At 41.0% G+C, this 22,483-nt stretch overlaps 2 protein-coding genes across 3 annotated transcripts in view; both read left to right on the forward strand.

The window, feature by feature from the left end:
• Positions 1–22,483, forward strand: part of LOC136882354 (SEC14-like protein 2) — a 304,617-nt gene that overhangs the window by 16,397 nt on the left and 265,737 nt on the right. The gene's annotated exons all lie outside the window — the stretch shown is intronic.
• The window catches only part of LOC136882221 (uncharacterized), a 42,488-nt gene continuing 31,002 nt past the window's right edge, over positions 10,998–22,483 (forward strand). The window contains 1 exon segment of the mRNA XM_068229489.1: positions 10,998–11,297. Within this exon segment, the coding sequence (XP_068085590.1) occupies positions 10,998–11,297 (300 nt within the window).

The following is a 22,483-nucleotide window of genomic DNA, read 5'->3' on the forward strand; positions in this document are numbered from 1 at the left end:
TCGGAGTCGGGGAAAAAACAAGAGTTGACCAAGGGAGGTCGGATAGGATAGATGTAAGTGAGGAGCCTGGCACAAGTAAGTGAAAGCAATGCCAGGACTCAGCTAAGGGCCCCGTGATCGCCAACCCACGGTCTCAAGTTGAGAGCACCTGGGGCCCCGTTTAGTCGCCTCTTACGACAGGCAGGGTATACCCTGGGTGTTATTCTAACGCCCCGACTCACAGGGGAAAGGGAGTTAGTACCGTTACGATATCTTTAGCAACTACATTTTCACGTTAAGTGGTGTTGAGAGCGACAGGTATAATATGGGAGTAAATTCACGCAAGTGACGTGGTGTTCTAACAATAAAATGATAGCGAAACATAAAGCCAGTAATTTCTAGTTGTAATTATCCAAAGCATACAATATTAATATTGTACGTATGAAATCCAACATAAAACTAAAGAGTGGAGTCGAACAAAGTCAGGTGACGCGGGAAATATTAGATTAGGAAATGAAGTCTTAAAGGAAATAGATGAATCTTATTACTTAGGTAGTAAAATGAGTAATCATCGGGTTAGTTGGCCGTGCTGTTATGGGTGCGCAGTTTTGAGCTTGCACCCGGGAGATAGTGGTTTCGTACCCCCCTGTCGGTAGTCCTGAAGATGGTTTTCTGTGGTTTCCCATTTTCACACCAGGCAAAATACTGCGACTGTACTTTAAGGTCACGGCCGTTTCCTCCCCCACTACTAGACGTTTCCCACCCCATCGTAACTATAAGATGTATCTGTGTCGGTGCAACGTACGTCAAATTATAAACAAACAACAAATATTCGCGCAACTTTTAGTGATATTAGCTGTTAACGGCGTGAGGAGTAAGGAGGGAGCTCTCCCGCTTCCCGTAATACTGCCAACTGAATGGAAATTAAATCTGAATTGAATCGATAATATGATCGATCGATGTGAATGTTCTAAACCTTTATTATCTTAAGCCAGCAGCTGAGTCAGATACATTATACAGGGAGAATAATTTAAGAGTTCAGACTTCTGCTCGCATGCCGTGGGAATTCCCGAGCGAGCGCCATATGGCTTGTGTCAACACTGGCGAGATAACAAGTGTTCACTGTCAGCGCGCAGCTGTTTAGCACTGTGTCCCTCAGTTCCCTGGGACTTGTGAGGTTATCACGATGGTTAAATACACTATAGAGCAAGAATATTTTTAGTCGAGTGTATTTGCACAAGAAGAAGAAACCAGTTAAAAGGTGCCTTCGAAAATTCCGTAGACAATTTCCCGGTGCGACAGTACCATCAAAACATTACGTGCATCAGCTCGTTTACAAGTAGCGTAGTACTGGTTCCGGAATCAATAAAAAAAATCAAAGAAGCGAAAGAGAACAGCTCTCACACGGGAGAGGTTAGAAGATATACAGGCAAGACTCCAGGTCAGAGTAGCTCAGGAAAGTGGTATTTCACCTTCTTGGTAATGCAACAAAATTGTTTCATTTACGATCTTATCGGACTCATTCAGTCCCTAACATACTGCCTACAGATTTCAATTGGCTAATCAATAGTGTCCACGACGGTATTGTGGATCCGAACTTTCTTTTTATGAGCGACGAAGCATGGATTCATTTGAGCGGATATATCAATTCACAGAACAATAGAATCTGGGATAGAGACAACGTGCACATTTTACAGCCGAGACTTCTGCACGATGTGAAGGTGGGTGTGTGGTGCGCTATCAGTGGCCGACGAATTATCGGTCCGATATTTTTTCAGGACACGATTACTTCTGACCGTTATATTCACAACATTCTGCAACCATTTTTTGCTGAACTGACTGAAGAAGAGAAAAGGTACGGCTATTTCCAGCAGGATAGTGGAACGGCCCATACGGCGCTTGCTGTATGCGACGGTTACGGGAAATGTTCGATGATCAGATCATCAGCAAAGGCTTATTCCCCCCCCCCGTTCTCCTGATTTAAGCACATGCGATTTTTATCTAAGGGGAAAGTTTACAGGAATAATACTCAACTGCAGAAGAATTAAAAATTGAAATTAGGAACATTGTGCGTTCTATCGGTGTCCATGAAATACAAAGTGTGTTCCGAAATCTCATTACAAGATGTGAAGCTTGCATTGCAGCTGAAGGAGACCACTTTCAGTATCGTCTGTAAATACTGGTGAGCTCAGTTTAATTTCCTAGTTGATTTATTTATTTGTTTATTTATTTATTACGGTACTGGTGAGTTCAGTTGATTTATTTGTTCATTCATTTACTTATTAGTCCAGAGCATCTATGTAGCCGGTGAGTTCAGTTTCGTCTAGTTTCTATAGGCGTAATCATGCCGCTTCTTTGAGCCGACTATGCCTGCTTGTCATGGCGGGCACTGCGCTCGCTGTCTCCGCTTCCCAGCGCGCCTAATCCTCGGCACTCCGCTCTGAACTTTTAAATTAATCACCCTGTATAACATTATATAACATTTATCGATGCGAATCTTGTTCCTAGCATGCATTTTATAGTTTGGCTTTGCTGTGTGAACAACAGTACTAGTACGTAAAGTGTACGCCAGATGTCTTACAGCGATGCATAAGCGATTCACAGTTTGTGATTCAAAGATTGCCAATACGAATCTCGAAGTTACCCGAGGTCGACCGATTCAGCACTAGGGAGCCCATGTATCACTAAAAGTTGCCCAATTAATAATGATGGCAGAAATAAGGAGGGCATAAGTTCTTTTTTTTGCTATTTGCTTTACGTCGCACCGACACAGATAGGTCTTATGGCGACGATGGGATAGGAAAGGTCTAAGAATGGGAAGGAAGCGGCCATGGCCTTAATTAATGTACAGCCTGGTGTGAAAATGGGAAACCACGGAAAACCATCTGAAGGGCTGTCGACAGTGGGATTCGAACCCACTATTTCCCGGATGCAAGCTCACAGCTGCGCCCTCCTAACCGCACGGCCAGCTTGTTCGGTGGGCATAAGTTAATTCCATGTTAAGAAAACAGTATTGCTCTTTTGATAACATGGTTGCCACATCGAGCGGCTCTGCTCAACACCATCACGGAAAAACGGCGGCACATAAATGTGTGAAATTCAATATTTAAGTTCAAGATAAAAAGCGGAAGAAACAAAGCAGCAAATTAGTTTTATGAATTAAATACGACGGGGGATTTACAGGAGCTATTTTTGCTTTGGACAGAATCGGAGATAAACTTCGGCACAAAAAACGCGCCGCATTGAAGTGTAAGGCAAATTGGGGGAGAAAATAAATTAAAAAAAATTATGGGCTCGAGGAGTGAGGGATGCATTTAATAAATTTCCCCAGGCAACGCGGGGTACCACCGTGTTGTTGTATCGCTCACAAAAACAACAGTAATAATTAAATGCGGTCGTAAAAAAAGTAGTAAAATTAAAATGCACTTAAGAAAGAAAAGCTAAATAACAAAACCAAGCACAAATAAAATAAACGGCAAATTCTTTTATCAGTACAAGTTATGCCATGACGTATCGCTCACACCACAACACAAACATGTTCAGTAACAACTTTTGTACAGTACGAAAATAATAGAACACACACAAATACTATGCAATATACGACCAACTCTCACTCAACACAAGACAAGTACACCGTGATTTAAAGCTATAAAACACACACGCAGTGTAGATGACTTCACTACAGAAGTGAGTTGCCGGCGGTTCTCAGAGTGAGGCTTGTACCAGAGCAACACAGAACAAGGAAAATGAAGGAAGGCAACGAAGCGATGGCTGTTCCTGCCATTGCGCTTCCTCCCTACGAATATATTTATGAAAACGAAAATGTTGTGTATTTATTTTGATAACTCAATGGCAAAAATGCCTCATCCTTTTTATCTGTCTTTCATAATACATTACAAAGTACAGTATAATATCCCTTAATCACGAGGAATTATGGGTGTCTCAGAGGGGGTGTGTTCACTCCTTGTAGGTCCATAAGAGCAGCACTGTTTTCTTAACGTGGAATGAGCTATAGCAAAAACAAAGAAAGTTGGTCACTTCGAATATTTTTGAAGACTCTCGTCTGGAGCGTGGTATTAGTATGGAAGTGAACCACGGACGATAACTAGCTCAGAAAGAAAGAGAACAGAAGCTTTTGAAATGGGGTGTTACAGAAGAATGCTGAAGGTGCGATGGATAGATCGAATCACGAATGAAGAGATACTGAATATTGGTGAAAGAAGGTCGATTTGATGAAATTTGATGAGAAGAAGAGATGGAATAATAGGTCACATCTTAAGACACCCAGGAGTTATTCAGGTGAATTTTGAGGGAAGTGTAGGTGGTAAGAACAGTAGGGGTAGACCAAGGTATGAATATGACGAGCAGATGTAGGATGCAGTACTTGCGTAGAAATGAAAAGGTTAGGACAGGATAGGGTGGGATGGACGGCTGCATCAAACCAGTCTATGGACTGATGACACACACAGTAGTAGTAGTAATGACAAATATCAAAACTGCTCCACCTGAACTTACCATTGATACGAATGAAATTGCAAGAGTGAAATGCTTAGGTGAATGCATCACTGAAAATGGAAATGAAAATAAATCAGTAGCTTCAAGAATTCAGAAAATGGAAATTGTTTTTCACCACACAAAGAATGTTAATAACAAAAATGCTTGTTCTGGAACAGTAAACGTCATGTTATCAAACCTGAAGCTCTTTATGCTTCAGAAACGCTCAGTTTATATCATAAAAGTTTAAAAGAGATTAAAGAAAGGAAAATCATGAGAACAATCTTAGGGGCAAGAATTAAAAATGGAGTATATTATCCCAAACCCAACTCGGAAATAATTTTAAAATGTCTAAACTTACTGATTCAATGAGACTGCGACGAATTCAATTTGGAAACAATGAATATCAACAGTTACTTATCAAATACACACATTTTTGCAAATCAAACCTACGAGATCAAATTGGAGTAGAGAAAGACCTCGCTGAATTAGTACCACCACCAAATCTGTAGGATAGGAATATAATCGGAAAAATTGTTCACACAAGGGGATTGAGGAAGACGAGAAGATGGTGGTGGTGGTGGTGGTGATTATTGTTTTAAGAGGAAGTACAACTAGGCAACCATCCTCTATATAACACTAATCAGAGAGAAAAAATGAAAGGGGTCCGACACTTCGAAAAATGAAGATATCGGACAAAGAAAGGCAAGGGCCACGAAGGGCGTGAAAATGAAAGACTCCCTAGCCCTCGCAAACCTAATAGCGTCGGGGTCGGAAAAGAACAAGAGTTGACCAAGAGAGGTCGGATAGGACAGATGAAAGTGAGGAGTCTGGCACAAGTAAGTGGAAGCAATGCCAGGACTCAGCTGAGGGCCTCGTGGTCGCCAACCCACGCTCCAAAGTTCAGAGCCCCTGAGGCCAAGACGAGAAGAACCCAACACGACATACTTCTGGGAGGAACAGAAATCACAACAATATTGATGAAAATGAAGAACTGTTCGGCAAGTAGGACAGCTCAACTAATGTTGATTCTGCGTGGTCCTAAGTGACTCATTCGCGAGAAGAAAATTATTATTATTATTATTATTATTATTATTATTATTATTATTATTATTTTAATGTCTAGATTTAGACCGAGAGTATGTGTTTGTCTCAATAAAAGTGACATGTCTGTGTTCTAACTTTCCCTTGACGTTCATGATCAAGATGTGTTAATCAAGTTGCAAACAAACGGCGCGATGAGGTTCCTGTTCCCACTCAGGAAGGAAGAAAGTTCCCACATGAGCCACTTCCTTGTCGTATTGAAAGTGAATATTTAAGTGTTGCATTGTCTTTTGAAGTTCTACCATACACGATTCGTTGCTGACGTTTGTAGGTGTCTGATAGCGGAAGCATTTCTAAGTATTTCCTCTCGCCCGCCATTTGAAATGTATGTCCCAGCTCAGCAGTTAGACAGCCTTAAAACAATCTAGATAACCACTACGTCAGCCTCATGTCGGTAGATTTACTGGCACGTAAGGAAACCTCTGCGGGATAAACTCTCGGCACCTCGGCGTCTCCGAAAACCGTAAAAATAGTTAGTGGACGTAAAAATCAATATTATTCTTTTTATGATTTGCGAATTGACCACTTAGGATCACGCTACAATTTTATTTTTTCTTTGTCTGAAGCAGAGGTGCTCACGCTGGGCCCCCTGCGCTGTAAGTGGGCGATGAGCGCATGTTTTTCAACCACAGTGATGTTGTGGCTACGTCACAGGACGTGAAGGTTAGGCGAAGTTCTCCCAGTCACCCTCGATCACTGCGGCGATACCTGAATTAGAAATGGAGGCAGAAATCCACGTCATTTTCAAGTTATGTTGTAAGAAATAATTAATTTATGTTCATTGCATCTTATGTACAGTATTTTAACCGCATACAATAGAGTTAGGCCTACATCCTCAAATATTTTTATAATGTACGTAATGAATTACGAGCCTCCATTTCAGACGGCAGCGCGTCGGCCTCTCACCGCTGGATATCGTGGTTCAAATCCCGGTCACTCCATGTGAGATTTGTGCTGGACAAAGCGGAGGCGGGACAGATTTTTCTCCGGGTACTGCGGTTTTCCCTGTCATCTTTCATTCCAGCAACACTATCCATTATCATTTCATAGCATTTATCAGTCATTAATAATCACCTTGGGAGTGGCGACCCCATTGTAATAATAGCCTGTATGTGTATATGGTTCATTCATTACATCCCTGACCCCGTCAAAGACTGGAAAACAGGTTGTAGGTTTTCATTTTCATGTCATGAATTACAATTTTTACTTCAATTTTAAGAGGTGCTTTAGAAACATTGCTAATATGATACGCAGTTACGGTGGATAACCTGTGGTTTGTGGTTGTTTGGTTTTAAATTATCTGATAAACTCACCAAGAATCCAATCACGCTCACCAGGATTAACGTCACGTTGTTTATTTTAAGGCATACTGTACATCTATCTGGTAAACATATTTACATTGTTGTACTTTAATCTTGGATAGTAAATAATTATCTGCGTCCACACTCGTCATGAAACTTCCTCCCCATTTAGAGGCGAGTTTATGTTATCCTCGGACGCCTGTTAAATTTAAATACCGTTTTCAGAAATTCGGGGAACAGAGAAAGTCACAGATGACGATATATCTATTATGTTCCACCTATTCAATACTAATTACGTGTTGATTTTACTTCTTCTTCTTCTTCTTCTTCTTAATCTGTTTATACTCCAGGGTCAGTTTTCCCCTCGGACTAAGCGAGGGATCCCACCTCTACCGCCTCAGGGGCAGTGTACTGGAGTTTCAGACTTTGGGTCGGGGGATACAACTGGGGAGAATGACCAGTCCCTCGCCCAGGTGGCCTCACCTGCTATGCTGAACAGGGGCCTTGTGGAGGGATGGGGCGATTGGATGGGACAGGCAAGGAAGAGGGAAGGAAGCGGCCGTGGCCTTAAGTTAGGTACCATCCCGGCATTTGCCTGGAGGAGAAGTGGGAAACCACGGAAAACCACTTCCAGGATGGCTGAGGTGGGAATCGAACCCACCTCTACTCAGTTGACCTCCCGAGGCTGAGTGGACCCCGTTCCAGCCCTCGTACCACTTTTCAAACTTTCGTGGCAGAGCCGGGAATCGAACCCGGACCTCCGGGGGTGGCAGCTAATCACGCTAACCACTACACCACAGAGGCGGACGTTGATTTTACTAATAACTTTTATTCAACTTGGGACCGGTTTCGACACATAAAATGTCATCAGCCATAAAATGAATCACAATTATATAAGCAAAGACATAATAATCAAAACTATTGTGGATACATATTGAAATATGATCATTAAAAATCTTTAACCGCCCATTCACACTTATAGGTGATCATATTTCAATATGTATCCACAATACTTTTGATATTATGTCTTTGCTTATATATTTTGTGATTGATTTTATGGCTGATGATGACATTTTACGTGTCGAAACCGGTCCCAAGTTGAATGAAAGTTATTAGTAACATCAATACGTAATTAGTATTGAATAGGTGGAACCTAATAGACATCTCATCTCTGTGATCTCAGTTCAATAGGAAACGTCAATGAAGCTCATATCTTTGAACAGAGAAAGTCACACAACACTGTGCAAAATCAAGCAGTAAACTTGTTTAATTATGTAATTATATTACTTTTTGCTTAATGAATAACATAAATTTTACGTTTTATAAAAATGGAAATACTGTCATGTCCATCGAAGGAATTGTAAATAGTAGCGCGTACGCTTCAACCCTGTACCTTTGTAGATTGTAAGAAACAAATTATAACGTGCCAGTTTTCTTTGAATGAATAAATGTAAGAAAATAAAACTGGCTGTTTATATCCAGAGCAGTAGAAATCGAACTGGAATATCTTCAAAAGGTCAGTTTCTTTTTTCGATTATAGCGTGTTATTTTAAATATTGTGCCGCAGTCAGCATTTGCTGAATAGTGGAGGAGAGTTTCGTAATCACAATCGAACGTCAATGCTCTCTCGCTTGACCGTGACGTTACGCTTGTTCCGTAAGCTGCTCACATTTACGTCACGCCAGCCCGGTCGCACCGGGCTAGCCTCTGGTCTGAAGTTTCCTCTTCCTCCACTACTCCTTCATATGGGCACTATGCTGTTCATTCGTCCAGGTTCTTCCCATCTTTGCACTTCTTTCGAGTTGAAATTCTTTCAAATGTTGAATCCTGGTCGGAAATGTTTTCCTGTGTAACATCTGAATTTCCTGGATGTTTGACTTCTCTAGATCTTTACGAACTTCCTTAATCGTTGTCTTCTCGTTCCACACGTAGTCGAATAACTGTTTGGTAAGTCTAGTTTTGTCCATACTCTACAAATGTCCGAGAAATGATAAACTCTTTTTCATGGTCTTTGAAATCTTCTCCACATTTTTGTAGACTTCATTGTTATTATGAAGTTTCCAGACTGGATTGGGCGCGAGATTTTCCGTAGTATTCTTCTTTCTGTGATCTCCAGCTTCATTGAGAGGCATTCGCTGGTATACAGGCATTCTGTTTCTACTACTGTATTATACAGTCCAGGAGATGCATTTCTTGTTGTAGATGTTTTTAGTTAGTCTATAAACGCTCTCCATTTTTTGAGATACGATCGTTACAGGAGCTTTCTCTGGTCCGTTTTCTTGTATGATTTCACCTAGATATTTGAAGTTTTTAACCCTCTGAATCTGTCCAGTTTCTGTTTCAAGGAAATTTGGACCATGTTAGTCATTCATCATGAACTTAATCTTCTCTTTCGAGATCCTAAGTCCCGTCTTTATTATTATTATTATTATTATTATTATTATTATTATTATTATTATTATTATTATTATTATTATTATTATTATTATTCAGAAAAGTTACTTCACTAATATTAATCTCTTTCCTTCAGCTTTGAGAAATGGGAAAGATCCAAAGTAAAGCAGCATGATTTGTTCTGGATGATTCCCGACAAACGAGTGGTGTTAGGAAAATCCTGCAAACTTTGGGATGGGAAGATTTGTGAGTAAGGAGACGAGCTACTAGGCTAAGCGGTATGTTCTGAGCGGTTAGGGCAGAGATGACGTTGAATGACAGTAGTAGTAGTAGTAATTATTTCTTTCTTAATCTGTTTACCCTCCATGGTTGGTTTTTTCCCTCCGACTCAGCGAGGGATCCCACCTAGAATGGAGAATGGAAGGGATATAGAGGGGAGACGAAGGAAGCGGCCGTGGCCTTAACTTAGGTACCATCCCGGCATTTCACAGGAGAAGTGGGGAAACCATGGAAAACCACTTCGAGGATGGCTACGGCCCTCGTACCACTTTTCAAATTTCGTGGCAGAGCCGGGAATCGAGCCCGGGCCTCCGGGGGTGGCAGTTAGTCACACCAACGACTACACGACAGAGGCGGATATTATTATTATTATTATTATTATTATTATTATTATTATTATTATTATTATTATTATTATTATTATTATTATTATTATTATTCTGAAAATGGGTTAGCAGTTTGTGGCTTTATTTAGTCCAAACAAAATGACAGATAGAGTATGAGAACTTAAAAGAGGGGTGGATATCGTCTCCACCTCTCAAATCTCCGACAATCAATGCACGGCATTTACGTTACTCTATTTGTAAAAGAAGCAGGCCCTATGCGTTATCTATAATTCCTGTCTGTTAATAATAATGTGACAAAGGAAAATTACAGTCTTCGATCTTACAAGGAGAGAACAGACTCTGCGTCCAGCAGATTCCAACGAGCTTCAATGTACCTGTTGGGGATACTCAACAGTAGCTCGTGTAAAAGGGTTTAGGTCAATACATTTTCGTTTTCGAAAAAAAAAAAGGAGGCCAAATGTCTTGATGCTGGATCTGCTTCGGACATGCTGTTAATTCTGAGAAGAGAAAGAGACCACTGGGGGGGAATTGGAAAGGAGTATCGGGCTGTCTAAATGGCCAGCATGTTACCCGGTAGATGTGGTGACGGGTTATAATAGTGGTGTGGGGGAAAAGAACATGTGCGGAAACAGTAAGTTGCCTACATATAACACGTGACATTTTGTGTATAGCACATGCAGGGATGTGGGCTGGAAAAATCTAGGTAATGTTAGGAACGGGTATCATGCACTACAGAACCAGTCGTGGTGTAAACATGAGCACGTGCTCGAAGAGAGGTCTGCACGTGGTTGGGTTAACGTTTATTGGTTAGTGCTGCCGCGGGACACCTATGCGGAGACATAAAAATAGTTCGTTAGCCACATCACGGCGAATGTGATCATACAGGCAAAATGTCCGAAATATAATTCCTCAAATAATTTAAATCAGAAAAATATACAAAAAACGATTTATATTCTTTGTTCTTTAATATAAACAAGCATTTCAATTCGAAGAGCGCCAGGGACGCATGCGCTCGTGCTTGACCGCCATTTGTTAAGCTGTGAGCATGGAAGCAAGCAGATACAGTGAGTGACTGTAACATTACTTGTTCTTGTGTAATATGGATCACCGAGTTGAGTTCGTTAAGCATCGCAAAGGGAACCCTTTGAAAAGTGGCGAGAAGACAATTGTATTCAATGTGTTTCAGAAATTTTATGAGAAATATCCCACTTTAGCTTTAAAGGGTATTGTGAAGTTGACATCCGAGTTCACTGGTGTTTCAGAGTGGAGCATTAATTCCGCGCGCTGCGAACGACTGCACCAAGGATTGGTAAAAACACCTGAGAAATCGAAGAAGCGCCAGAAACCTGTGTTAGAGATTCAATGCGATGAATTTGTTGGAAGTGCTGTGCGACGTAAAGTACATCAGTTCTTCGAGAGAAACGAACAGCCAACAGTGGAAAAAATAATGGATTTTGTGAATGATGATCCCCAATTACCCAATTTTAAAAGAACAACATTTTACAAGTTTCTTCGGGAAATAGGTTTCCAATTTGTTAAAAGAAATAGGAAAAACCTTGTTTTTGATCGAGAAGATATACTGCTTTGGCGGGATTATTTGAGGAAAATTCGTGCATTTAGGCAAGCTGGGTGAAAATTGTATTATTTGGATGAAACGTGGGTAAACGAAGGACATATCCCTTCCAAAGTGTGGGTAAATATAAAGATAAAGATAAAGAGTAAGGAACAGGCATTCAAAGCAGGATTAAGTACAGGTCTAAAAAATCCGACAGGAAAGGGAAGACGACTGATTTTATTGCACATAGGAAGTGACGATGGATTTTTAGAGGGTGGAGAATTTATTATGGAATCGAAGAAAACGAATGATTTTTATGGGGAGATGACGGGTGAAGTTTTTACTGCATGGTTTAAGAAAATTTTACCCCTGCTTGAACCGAACAGTGTGATTGTTATGGACAATGACTAAGTTAGATCGTATTCCCACCAGATCGTGGCGTAAGGATGACATTATCGCGTGGATGGAGGCAAAATGTCTTACCTACGGGAAAGATATGGTGAAAGATGAACTACTCCGAGTGATAAAAACTCACAGTATGTCGAAAACGTATGACAGGTTTGTTATTGACACACTGGCAGAGGAAGCAGGTCATAAGCCCTACGGTGTTGAGACTTCCTCCTTATCACTGTGTTTTGAATCCGATTGAGTTGGTGTGGAGCCAGGTGAAGGGACACTCGAAGCAGTGAAGTGGGTGGCGTGTTTGGACATTCACATTTAGTGAGATGTACGGTACATCACTCGCACTCAGTGTGTGTATATACGAACTGTCAGAGTTAATAGGTAGATAGTGAGGTGGTGGTGGTGGAAGTGATTATTGTTTTAAGAGGAAGTACAACTAGGCAACCATCCTCTATATAACACTAATCAGAGGGAAAAATGGAAGGGATCCGACTCTTCGAAAAATGAAGGTATCGGCCAAAGGAAGGCAAGGGCCACGAAGGGTTTGAAAATGAAAGACTTCCTAGCACTCGCAAACCTAATAGCGTCGGGGTCGGAAAAGAACAAGGATTGACCAAGAGAGGTTGGACAGGTGGATAGTGATGTAAATATATTGTGTTTTCTTCTTGTTCTTTCAAACTTTGTAAACTGCTTTCTTTGACTGTATAGATATAATTTATAATTACTTTGTACTCATCTTTCACTGGTTGTGTAAATAGTTTATAGGTTGTCATTATTCATCATACGCCAAATAAATAAATAAATAAATAAATCACAAAAGAATTGTGGCAAGAGAAACAGATTGGTAACCTAAATAGAGATTAGAAGAATAAAGGTAAGAAAGTGTGATATACATGGCAAAAATCAAATCTGTAGAGAAAAACAAGTATAAACAGGTAAATATAAGTCGTGAAGAATGCATCGAATACTTAAAAAAAATTGTTAAATGATGATGTTAGACTGGAGTGCATGCTGCCAAATTTAGGTAAGGAAATTTCAGCCGATGAAGTAAAATAATTATTAGAGAAAGGGAGGAACAATTTTAGGTATTAACATCGAGTTTTGGAAGGAATTAGGTAAGAATAACTTTATCCTGGAAAACATAGTCAAAATGTTTAACAAGATTTTTAATGGAGTGAGATTCGCAAAAACATCGCAGGAATAACTCGTCTGTCCTATAGATAAGAAACGGGGTGAAAGATCAAATCCAAGTAACTACAGAGGGTTAAGTTTCACTAACCAAGATGTACAGGGATATTATGCAGAGGGGTATTCGATCATATCGAGACTCCTGTCGGGATTCAGAAAGGAAATGAGGACAAGTGATAATATAATGGTAGTAAAAACAATAATGGACAAAATAGATGAAGTATGAAAGAGGCAAGATTTACATTGCAGAACTCGATTTAAAGAAAGATTTTGATTCCGTGAGAAGACGGCTGGTCGTCTACAAGTTGGGGCTGATCGGGGTATCAGGAAAAATTATAAGAGCGATTGGGAATACATATTCGAAATTTAAATGCTGTGTCAAAGTGAAAGAGGGTGTAGTAGTGGGGGAAGAAGATTATCCACAGCTTGTTTCCAGTCATTCGACCGGGTCAGGAATGGAATGAATCGAGCAGCCCCCATCTAGCGGCAAGGATAGGAACTGTGCCGGCTGCCGAAGCCTGTTGCACCCCTCCGGGGCAATGATTGATTGACAGATGAAATGTTATTGGAGTGTTGCTGGAATGAAATATGACAGAAAACCGGAGTAACCGGAGAAAAACCTGTCCCGCCTCTACTTTGTCCAGCACAAATCTCCTATGGAGTGACCGGGATTTGAACCACGGAACCCAGTGGTGAGAGGCCGATGCATTGCCGCCTGAGCCACGGAGGCTCATTGTGGAGGAGAAATTTTCAAAATTGGGTCTCAAACAGGGGTGTAAACTGTCGCCTAACTGACTTGCTGGCGGACTTGAGCGAAATAAAATAGCTCTCGCGAACCAAACATACAAACCCCTGTCGTATCCCCTACCTGTCGTAAGAGAGGACTAAAAGGGGCGATGAGCGGATCATATTAGAACCATGTGATTAGTACCATTACGTGCGGAACACCATGGGTCGACGTTACTTGCAACTAGTACCACGTTGCGAGGAAAACCATGGACCTACGTTACATAGGAACAGTACCATTATGCGAGAAACGCTACGAGTCTGGGCGTTGTTTGTGATACGTGTCATCGTGTGCATTTCACCGGTCTGTTCCACTGTGTTCAAATGGATCTGCTTTACCTATGAGTAGTACCACTTTATAAGGAACACCATGGATTTACTTTGGCTGTGGTTGGCACCACTTTGTGAGAAAAACCACGGATTTGACTCGCGCCTGGTAACTACCACTGTGATGAAAACCAGGGTCTGCGTTGCCTGAGAGTGATACCACTATGTGAGCAACACCATGCGTATACGTGGTCTATGATTAGTTCCACTAAGTGAGGAAGTCCACGGGAATACCGGCGCCCGTGATTAGTCCCACAATGGATCTGCGTTCCTTGTGAGTAGTGCTCTTATGTGCGAAACACCCTAGGTTTGTGTTACCTGCGAGTGGTACCATTGTGTGTGACATACCATGGGTCTACATTAGCTGTGATGGGCCGGTGACCTAGCTGTTAAGCCCCTTTAAGCAGTAAAGGTCATCATCGCTTTGGGAAAGGAGCTTCTCCGTGTCTCGAGAACCAAGATGTTTCAGGCCTAATCTCCGCTGACTACATCCTTCTACTCGCATTAACAACAGTCAAGATGTAAAATATCATTACGGATTTGTTCTCTTCTTGTAGATCACAGGAGAACGTTGGTATTTCCTGGAACTGAGTGACCGTGTCAAGTACTTTATAAGAGCAACTTGTTTATCAATAGAAAGGGAAAGTTTAATTGTCGCTTCAACTTTCTCTGCTCCCCGTATCATGTTCCGTACAGGTCTCCTCTTCGATTCCTGGTGAATGTGCCTTTCGATGATTTGTAAGAAAGACAGTAAGTTTCATTTCCTAGCATCTTGCTGACGGACTGATTGAACATCGCCATTGGCTTCTCATAGAGTCGACCGCGGTTCGAAACCCAGCCCTTGTGGTTAAGTTGTACGGTGAAATATTCTTTTTCTTCGCTTTCATCCCAAGTGTTTGAGGTCATTGTCCTTTCTTGTCTTGAACGATTTATACAGTGATGGTTTGTAACATGAACATCAACATCCTGTCCAGCCGTACCCAGTTCCGGCCAGCACGCTGATTATTCAGCCAAGACACCGAAGCCGGACAAATAATAATAATAATAATAATAATAATAATAATAATAATAATAATAATAAAATTACATATTGCAAGCGCTGTTAATGAAGCATACAGAAAATTAGGTTTCTTAATCAGGCAGACAAAGGATTTTCACAACATATTAAAACATTAGCATTAGGGAAAGGATTTTAAGGTGAAAAGTATGGCCATGAAAGGGGGTAAAAATGGTTCTGAAAATACATACAAAAAATGTGTTGATGAAATCACGTTCTTTATCCCATTTACTGGGTTCTAGTAATTAATAAACTTGTTCTATTTGATTACGCATAACACTTTGACAGTAAGTCGCTGGGCTTTGAGCTGAGTGGATTCTTGCTATAATACGTGGATGATGATGTTAATAATAATAATACGGTAATAATATGAGCCACTAGGAGAATCTTGCCATGGCAATATCCTCACTGAACTCATGTAACGGCCGCTGCTTTTCAGATCCTGAAGCGAAGACGTGTGTTTACGTTTCGACTTCGAAGTTTAATGTTCTTTATATCCTCCTCAGTTCCGAGAAAAAACTCGAAAAATTTGAGGATTTTGGATATTTTCACCATAAGTACCACTAGATTCAGGATATATAGTCGATTTTATGCCTCCTCAATGAGAAATTGCCGAAAAATTATGTATCCTGTAGGCAACATCAGGATTCAATGATGTAGAGTTCATTACTAATACAATTTTTCAAAACTGTGTTGTATTTCATTTATTTTACACTGTTATATGTTACATACAAATTTAAATTCAAAAAACACTCAAGAAATTCACACCTGACATTTAAATGTATAACATTTACTCTTTCTTTTAAAGTAATGAGAGTTGTAGAATGGTCGTCTATGTTAATTGTGCAAAAAGTACATTGCATTAAACCGGAACTTTCAAAAGAAAGCAAGCAGGATATTTTTAATTTCAGTTAAATCTTTTAGCATCCGTTGTGATATAAGTTGAAACATTCTCTTCCTTCTAAGCAACAGATTCAGATTGCATGCAGAACATCTAATTTTAGTTGAATTTGCAGTGCAGCCAGGCAGACATGGGAATTTCTGGCAAGTGGAGAGCTCCTTTTCTCCGCAGGTGATCAAATGGATGTGGAACGTTCCCTCGAAACTTCTTGGTTGGTGGTGCAAATGCCAATGAACTTGGTTTGATTCTCCTTTCACGTACTGCCTGCCGGGGACACTCCCCCAGAAAAGAATGGTTTGTTCATCTACGGAGACATTTTCACTCCGAGTGTTTAACAGGCAAGTTGTGAGGACACTCTTCAGTGTAGATCTGACCTTTCAAAATTTGTCGTTCTTCTCCACCTTAATTACTGTGTTATCATCAACTAATTTCAAAATAGGTATGTCTTATTAGGAAGTAACGATCTCTCGTCATGTGGTCTGCTATACTTGGAACTCTAGTTTAGGATGCACAGTAGACCTACATTCTGGGATATCTCGAGTAGGACATGTCTGGAATTCCTAAAAACTGTCTAATTCCCCAAAACGGTCTCATCTCTGTTTAAGTTAGAACCTTTCTCGTATCTCTCAAATATTGGTTATTACTGAATGTTGTGAGGTCATTTATGATATCTGCAGGTATGTATTTGCTTAAATAATCATGGGATGATAGTTCTGTTGCTTGTACCTGGTTTGCTGAGGTAGGAGATGGTTTAATGGCTGGAATCCGTCAGAAGGTCCTCGTTTCCAAAATATTCTCCGCATTGAGCTGGGAGAATTCATACAGAAGGGAGCTTCCAGGACAGGTCCTAGTTTAGGCCATGGCCGCTAATCCCCTCACCTTCTCCGTGCATCTCCATCACCGTAACAAATCTGCCGGCCTGAGAGACGGCGTTACCGTCTAAGGGGCCGGCCTCCCCCTTCAGAGGAGGAATAAAAACGTTTCATGCGGTAAATCTCCTTCTTCAGCCTCAGTTTCTGAAGAATATTGCTGATTAATTTTGGACAAGACGTAGTTTTTATCCTCATCGTTATCACATCGGAACCTGAGTCTGATAAGAGCTCACAGTCTGAATCTTTACCGTCAAGGCAATTTTCAAGGAACTGTGAAAAGCCAGGAGAACCTGTAAAAGCTCACTTGAATTTAGTTCTAGGAATATGAGTTTTAACTTAAAATATTGTAACAAATACTACAGTACATGTAAAACAGACTAATAATAACTTGTTTCGTGTCCTTACAGTGAATTCTTACGGTGGGCACATACACACCAGCAAAGTTAATTTTCTTTGTAATTATTTTTGGATCAAATGTTGTTGGGATCCCTAAAATAACGCAACAATTGAGGGAAAAGTTTTGTGTATGGTTCTTCCCTTTGTTCACTTCCTTCCCAGACCCTTCCCATGGCTCGATGTTTTAAGCATATGAATATATTATTCTTTCTTTCTTAATCTGTTTACCCTCCAGGGTTGGCCTTTTCCCTCGGACTCAGCGCGGGATCCCACCTCTACCGCCTCAAGGGCAGTGTCCTGGAGCGTGAGACATTGGGTCGGGGGCCAGGCGGCCTCACCTGCTATGCTGAACAGGGTCCTTGTGGAGGGATGGGAAGATTGGAAGGGATAGACAAGGAAGGGGGAAGGAAGCGGCCGTGGCCTTACGTTAGGTATCATCCCGGCATTTGCCTAGAGGAGGAGTGGGAAACCACTTCCAGGATGGCTGAGGTGGGAATGGAACCCACCTCTACTCAGTTGACATCCCGAGGCTGAGTGGACCCCGTTCCACTCCTCGTACTACTTTTTCAAATTTCGTGGCAGAGCCGGGTATCGAACCCGGGCCTCCGGGGATGGCAGCTAATCACACTAACCACTACACTACTAGGAGAATCTTGCCATGGCAATATCCTCGCTGAGCTCATGTACTGACCGCTGCTTTTCAGATCCTGAAGCGAAAGCGTTGTAACGTTCCAGACGTCACAGTGTAATTATGTTAATTTTATTATGTGTGATTAATTCAGGAATTTAACGTCATTATATTTATCTTGGTATGTAATTGTATTATAATTCATGGTTGATCATTTGCTCACTATCATTTCATTACTTTGTAACTACGACTTGTAAACGAGGGCTGAATATCCTAATATTCACTTAGATTCTTGCGACATTCGTTTAAATTTAACTTGCAGTAGATTTCCTCTATCTTGCCACATCACCGAGGAAGAAGGAAGGACAAATTTAGACATCAAATTCTGGGAAAAGCGAGCACGTGTTCAAGCGTTGTAACGACAGCTACCGTATTTCGACCAGAATAATTCAAACTGATCACCGCCTATATTTTCAAAGGAGCGTCATGTTGCCATAGATACTGAGTGAAAGGGCTAATAGAAGAACAGTTGATATCTTGGTTGGGACCCATCAACTCTAATATCTGGAGTGGGGAGAGACGTGTCAACTGATTGGACCACGTGTAGCGACCTGTAATTAGAGCCAGAGAAGGTTATAAAAGGGCGTGTTGGAGCTCTTGGCATCATTAATCTTCTTGATTCTTCGATCTTGTATTTCGCTGTAGGTCTGAGAACTTGTCTTATGGTTGTTGTACCATAGTGGACTAGTGTGATAGTTTATCACTTCTACATTAATTACTTCGTTACCACGACGTGGTACTTAGGAATTTCTGAATGAGGGGTGTATAGCCACTCTCATCAGGAAGTACTTACAGCTCGGCTACTAGACCGGTTTGTACCAGTCTAAGACAATAGGTAGTATTAAACTAGATAGAAATGAAACTTCAGGGCACATTTTCAGTAAAGTTGGAAGGATTATTAATTGAGTATCCTCTCCACATAACCCAAGGAGGTTTTTCTAACTATGACTTAGGGCTCATCTCCAATATATGGGATAGAGCATAATAGGGAGTGTTAGTGTCGAAGCCATCTTCCAATTAGTGGTCGGTGCACTTAGCAAGGCAGGAATGGTACTTAGCTGCAGATGAAGATATCTCAAAGACGACCGCTGATGTTCCAGCTACAAGGATGGAAGCTTTCCAAGGACCAGCAGAACAAGACTACATGGTGAGCAAGCGAGTTAAAAATATTGCAAGTTTTCGCGAAGTAGAGTCATTCAACTTTTTGTTAAATTCATTTCCTATTTTAAATTCAGTTCTCGTTAAACCGTCGTCATTTATATTCAATATAATAAATAGTATTTTTCTAGTTCACTTTAATCAATCTGCCTTAATTAGCCTTTTGATTTCTAATTCTCCTGCTTAATGATTAGTGCACTATCACCCCACCCCTGTGATAAGAGTCCGTCCAAGCTTGATTATAAATGTTAATCTTTAAGTCATCAACTTAAAGATTGGCGCCCTTAGCTTGCATGGTTGCATTTCTCGTTCAATGATTGTTCTCCGAAAGGGGAAGGCACAGTGTGTGCTTATGTTTCTACTTAATGTTCTTTATATGTTTGCTGGACTGCTGGGCTGGTTTATTGTTTACTTGATGCTGCTCATCGATTGCAGTATTTGCTTCGCAAACGGCACATCGAAGAATGGTGCCATCAGTTTCGATAAACTGCGTACAACTTCTCTTTCTTAACCATCGGAATGATTTCGCGTTGTGAAAAATACATTCTGGTCCGAACTGGTAAAACACTGCATTCATGCCAGTACTGACTGAGCAACATTGTTTACATTTTAATTTGCTATCACAGCTTCAGGTCGGCCGCTCTTGCTGAGGTTGGCCATTGTTGCATGAGTATGAATTAATAGTGGTTTTAATAGATTACACCTTAATATGTATTTAGGCTATTGCTGACTTATGATTTAACATTTTAAAAATCTGTTCAATAAGAGAAATATTATGTATAATGTCTTAAAATCGCAGATAAAAGCGGGTGAAAAGGGGGCAGAATGTAATAATCACACAAAAGGTGTCCGGCTCCATGGGTAAATGGTTAGCGACGCCCAGGTCGCATACGGGCGTCAAATCAAAAGACGTGCATCTGGCGAGCCGAACATGTCCTCGGACACTCCCAGCACGAAAAGCGGTACACTATTTCATTTCACAAAAACAAAGTGCGACAAATCTTGCATCATTTCATGTCTCCGACTACATTATATTGACCTATCTGCATGCAAATAGCTATATGTCTGAAAAGGCTCTGCCCCTTAAAATCTTCTCACTAATTATCATTATTATTTAACTACTGGGCGAGTTGGCCGTGCGGTTAAGGGCGCGCGGCTGTGAGCTTGCATCCGGGAGATCGTGAGTTCGAACCCCACTGTCGCCAGCCCTGAAGATGGTTTCCAATTATCACACCAGGCAGATGCTGGGGCTGTACCTTAATTAAGGCCACGGCCGCTTCCTTCCAACTCCTAGACTTTTCCTATCCCATCGATCACCATATGATCTGTTTGTGTCGGTGCGACGTAAAGCACATTGTATTATATAACTGTCTTATTAGATCACAATCGGAATACACGTCTATGATCTCCTTGTTACAAATCATATCAGAATAAAGTTGAAAAGTTCAGGAAACATTCTTACAGTATCTTGACTATTAAAAGGTTTGTAATTTTTTACCACACGGCCTTGTACATTATGTAGACCTTATGAAAGAATTTGAGTATCTATCATTAATCAACAGGAGGGAAATATCACAATTAAACCTTGTTGTATGAACTTGTAAATAATAGAATCGATAGTCCTAAACTACTCGAACAATAATTACAGTTTAACATGACTTTGTGACCACTATTGCTACGAAGATATTTTATCGGAATATTTTACGGTTTAAGATGCGTTCACAGTGTGCGTAGTAGCAACATTGTAGAGGACCGGCCATTTCCAACGCCCAGTACCCGGCAGTTTCCTCGTCCGAAAATACAGCTGCTGCTTCGCTCAAGTGGCTTATGAGAAGTCCCGTGAAAATGCCGCTAGGTTACGCGATAGTTGCAGATCTGCTCTCACCTCTTCTTCTGAATAAGAGAACCGAAGACCCTATGAAGGAATGAACCTGTCTCCTGTACCCAAATATGACAACAAAACAATTTTGGCTTTATCAGGAGATTTCTCTGGTGGAATGAGCGGACAGGAAGCAAGACAATGAAACGGTAAAACAAAGAGACTTTGATCTTTTTACAGCAAATACGAGAAATCATTGAAGCAGTGGCGATTGCTGGGATCAAGACGTAGGCTACCACTAGACTTAGGTTATCCCTTTTCGATAGCTGGTTCAGTGAACGTCAAACCTTAAACATTTTGAGTCACCGGAGAAGCCTGCTGTGTTGTCAAGGCTGCTACCATGGCCTCTCCCACTGCCAATACTCAACACCTGATCAGTGGAAATGGTAGCCAAGGCTTGAGCAAAGTTAAGTCCGGCTTTGTGGGTAAATGGATATAATGCTTGCCTTCGGTCCGATTGCTCCGTTTCAATTCTTGGAATCAAAGTCCTCGCACTCTTAATTCCTCTGACTTGGGGACTGGGTGTTCATGACGTCTTCGCCATTCATTTCATCCTCATTAGGTTACCACCAAGCCTATACAGATGCCATGCACCATTATTATTATTATTATTATTATTATTATTATTATTATTATTAAATTAAAATATAGAATTATACACCATTACCAGCGGTCGTACCCATCGTTCATTTGGGTTTTTAGCTTCCTTGGTAGATCAGTGGTGGTGTCCGACCTATGATCACGGATTCGATTCCAAACAACAAAAGAGAACATTAGACTGAAAGACTGCATTTCATTTTAGCAGATCTACCTATGAAAAGAAAACTATATACTCCTACAACAGCAGACCTGCAAGGATGTAGGAATAGACGGGAGTGAAATATCAGCACTCTGTTATGTATATAATTAAGTGTGAGGTCAGGAACTATATGCGATGAGGAACATATGGTTGTTTGGAATCGAACTCGTGCTCATGGGCCGGACACTCCCACTGACCTGCGGAGGAAGATGATAAACCAGTGGACGACGTGTGCGACCGTTTGTAATACCGTAAAATTATTTTACATTTTAACATAATAATAATATGTGGGAAGAAAATGAGCAAAGATAAAAAACGAGGTTTCAGGACAGGCTGAAGCCCAAAGTACTGGGAGGACAGGAAAACACGACTCACTAACCACTGCCCGAAAGTGGGTCAAACGGACAAGAAGAAGAATCAGTATGTGGCTTGGTGGCAACCTAGTGAGGATGAAATGAATTGCGAAGACGTCGTGAAAACGCAGTCCCCAAGCCAGGGTAATTAAGAGTACGAGGAAGATGTGGGGTAGGCTTACCATGTTAAACTATCAGCATACTTCAGTTGCGAGAATGGCTTA

Source organism: Anabrus simplex, chromosome 10, assembly GCF_040414725.1.
Source record: "Anabrus simplex isolate iqAnaSimp1 chromosome 10, ASM4041472v1, whole genome shotgun sequence".
Lineage (NCBI taxonomy): Eukaryota > Metazoa > Arthropoda > Insecta > Orthoptera > Tettigoniidae > Anabrus > Anabrus simplex.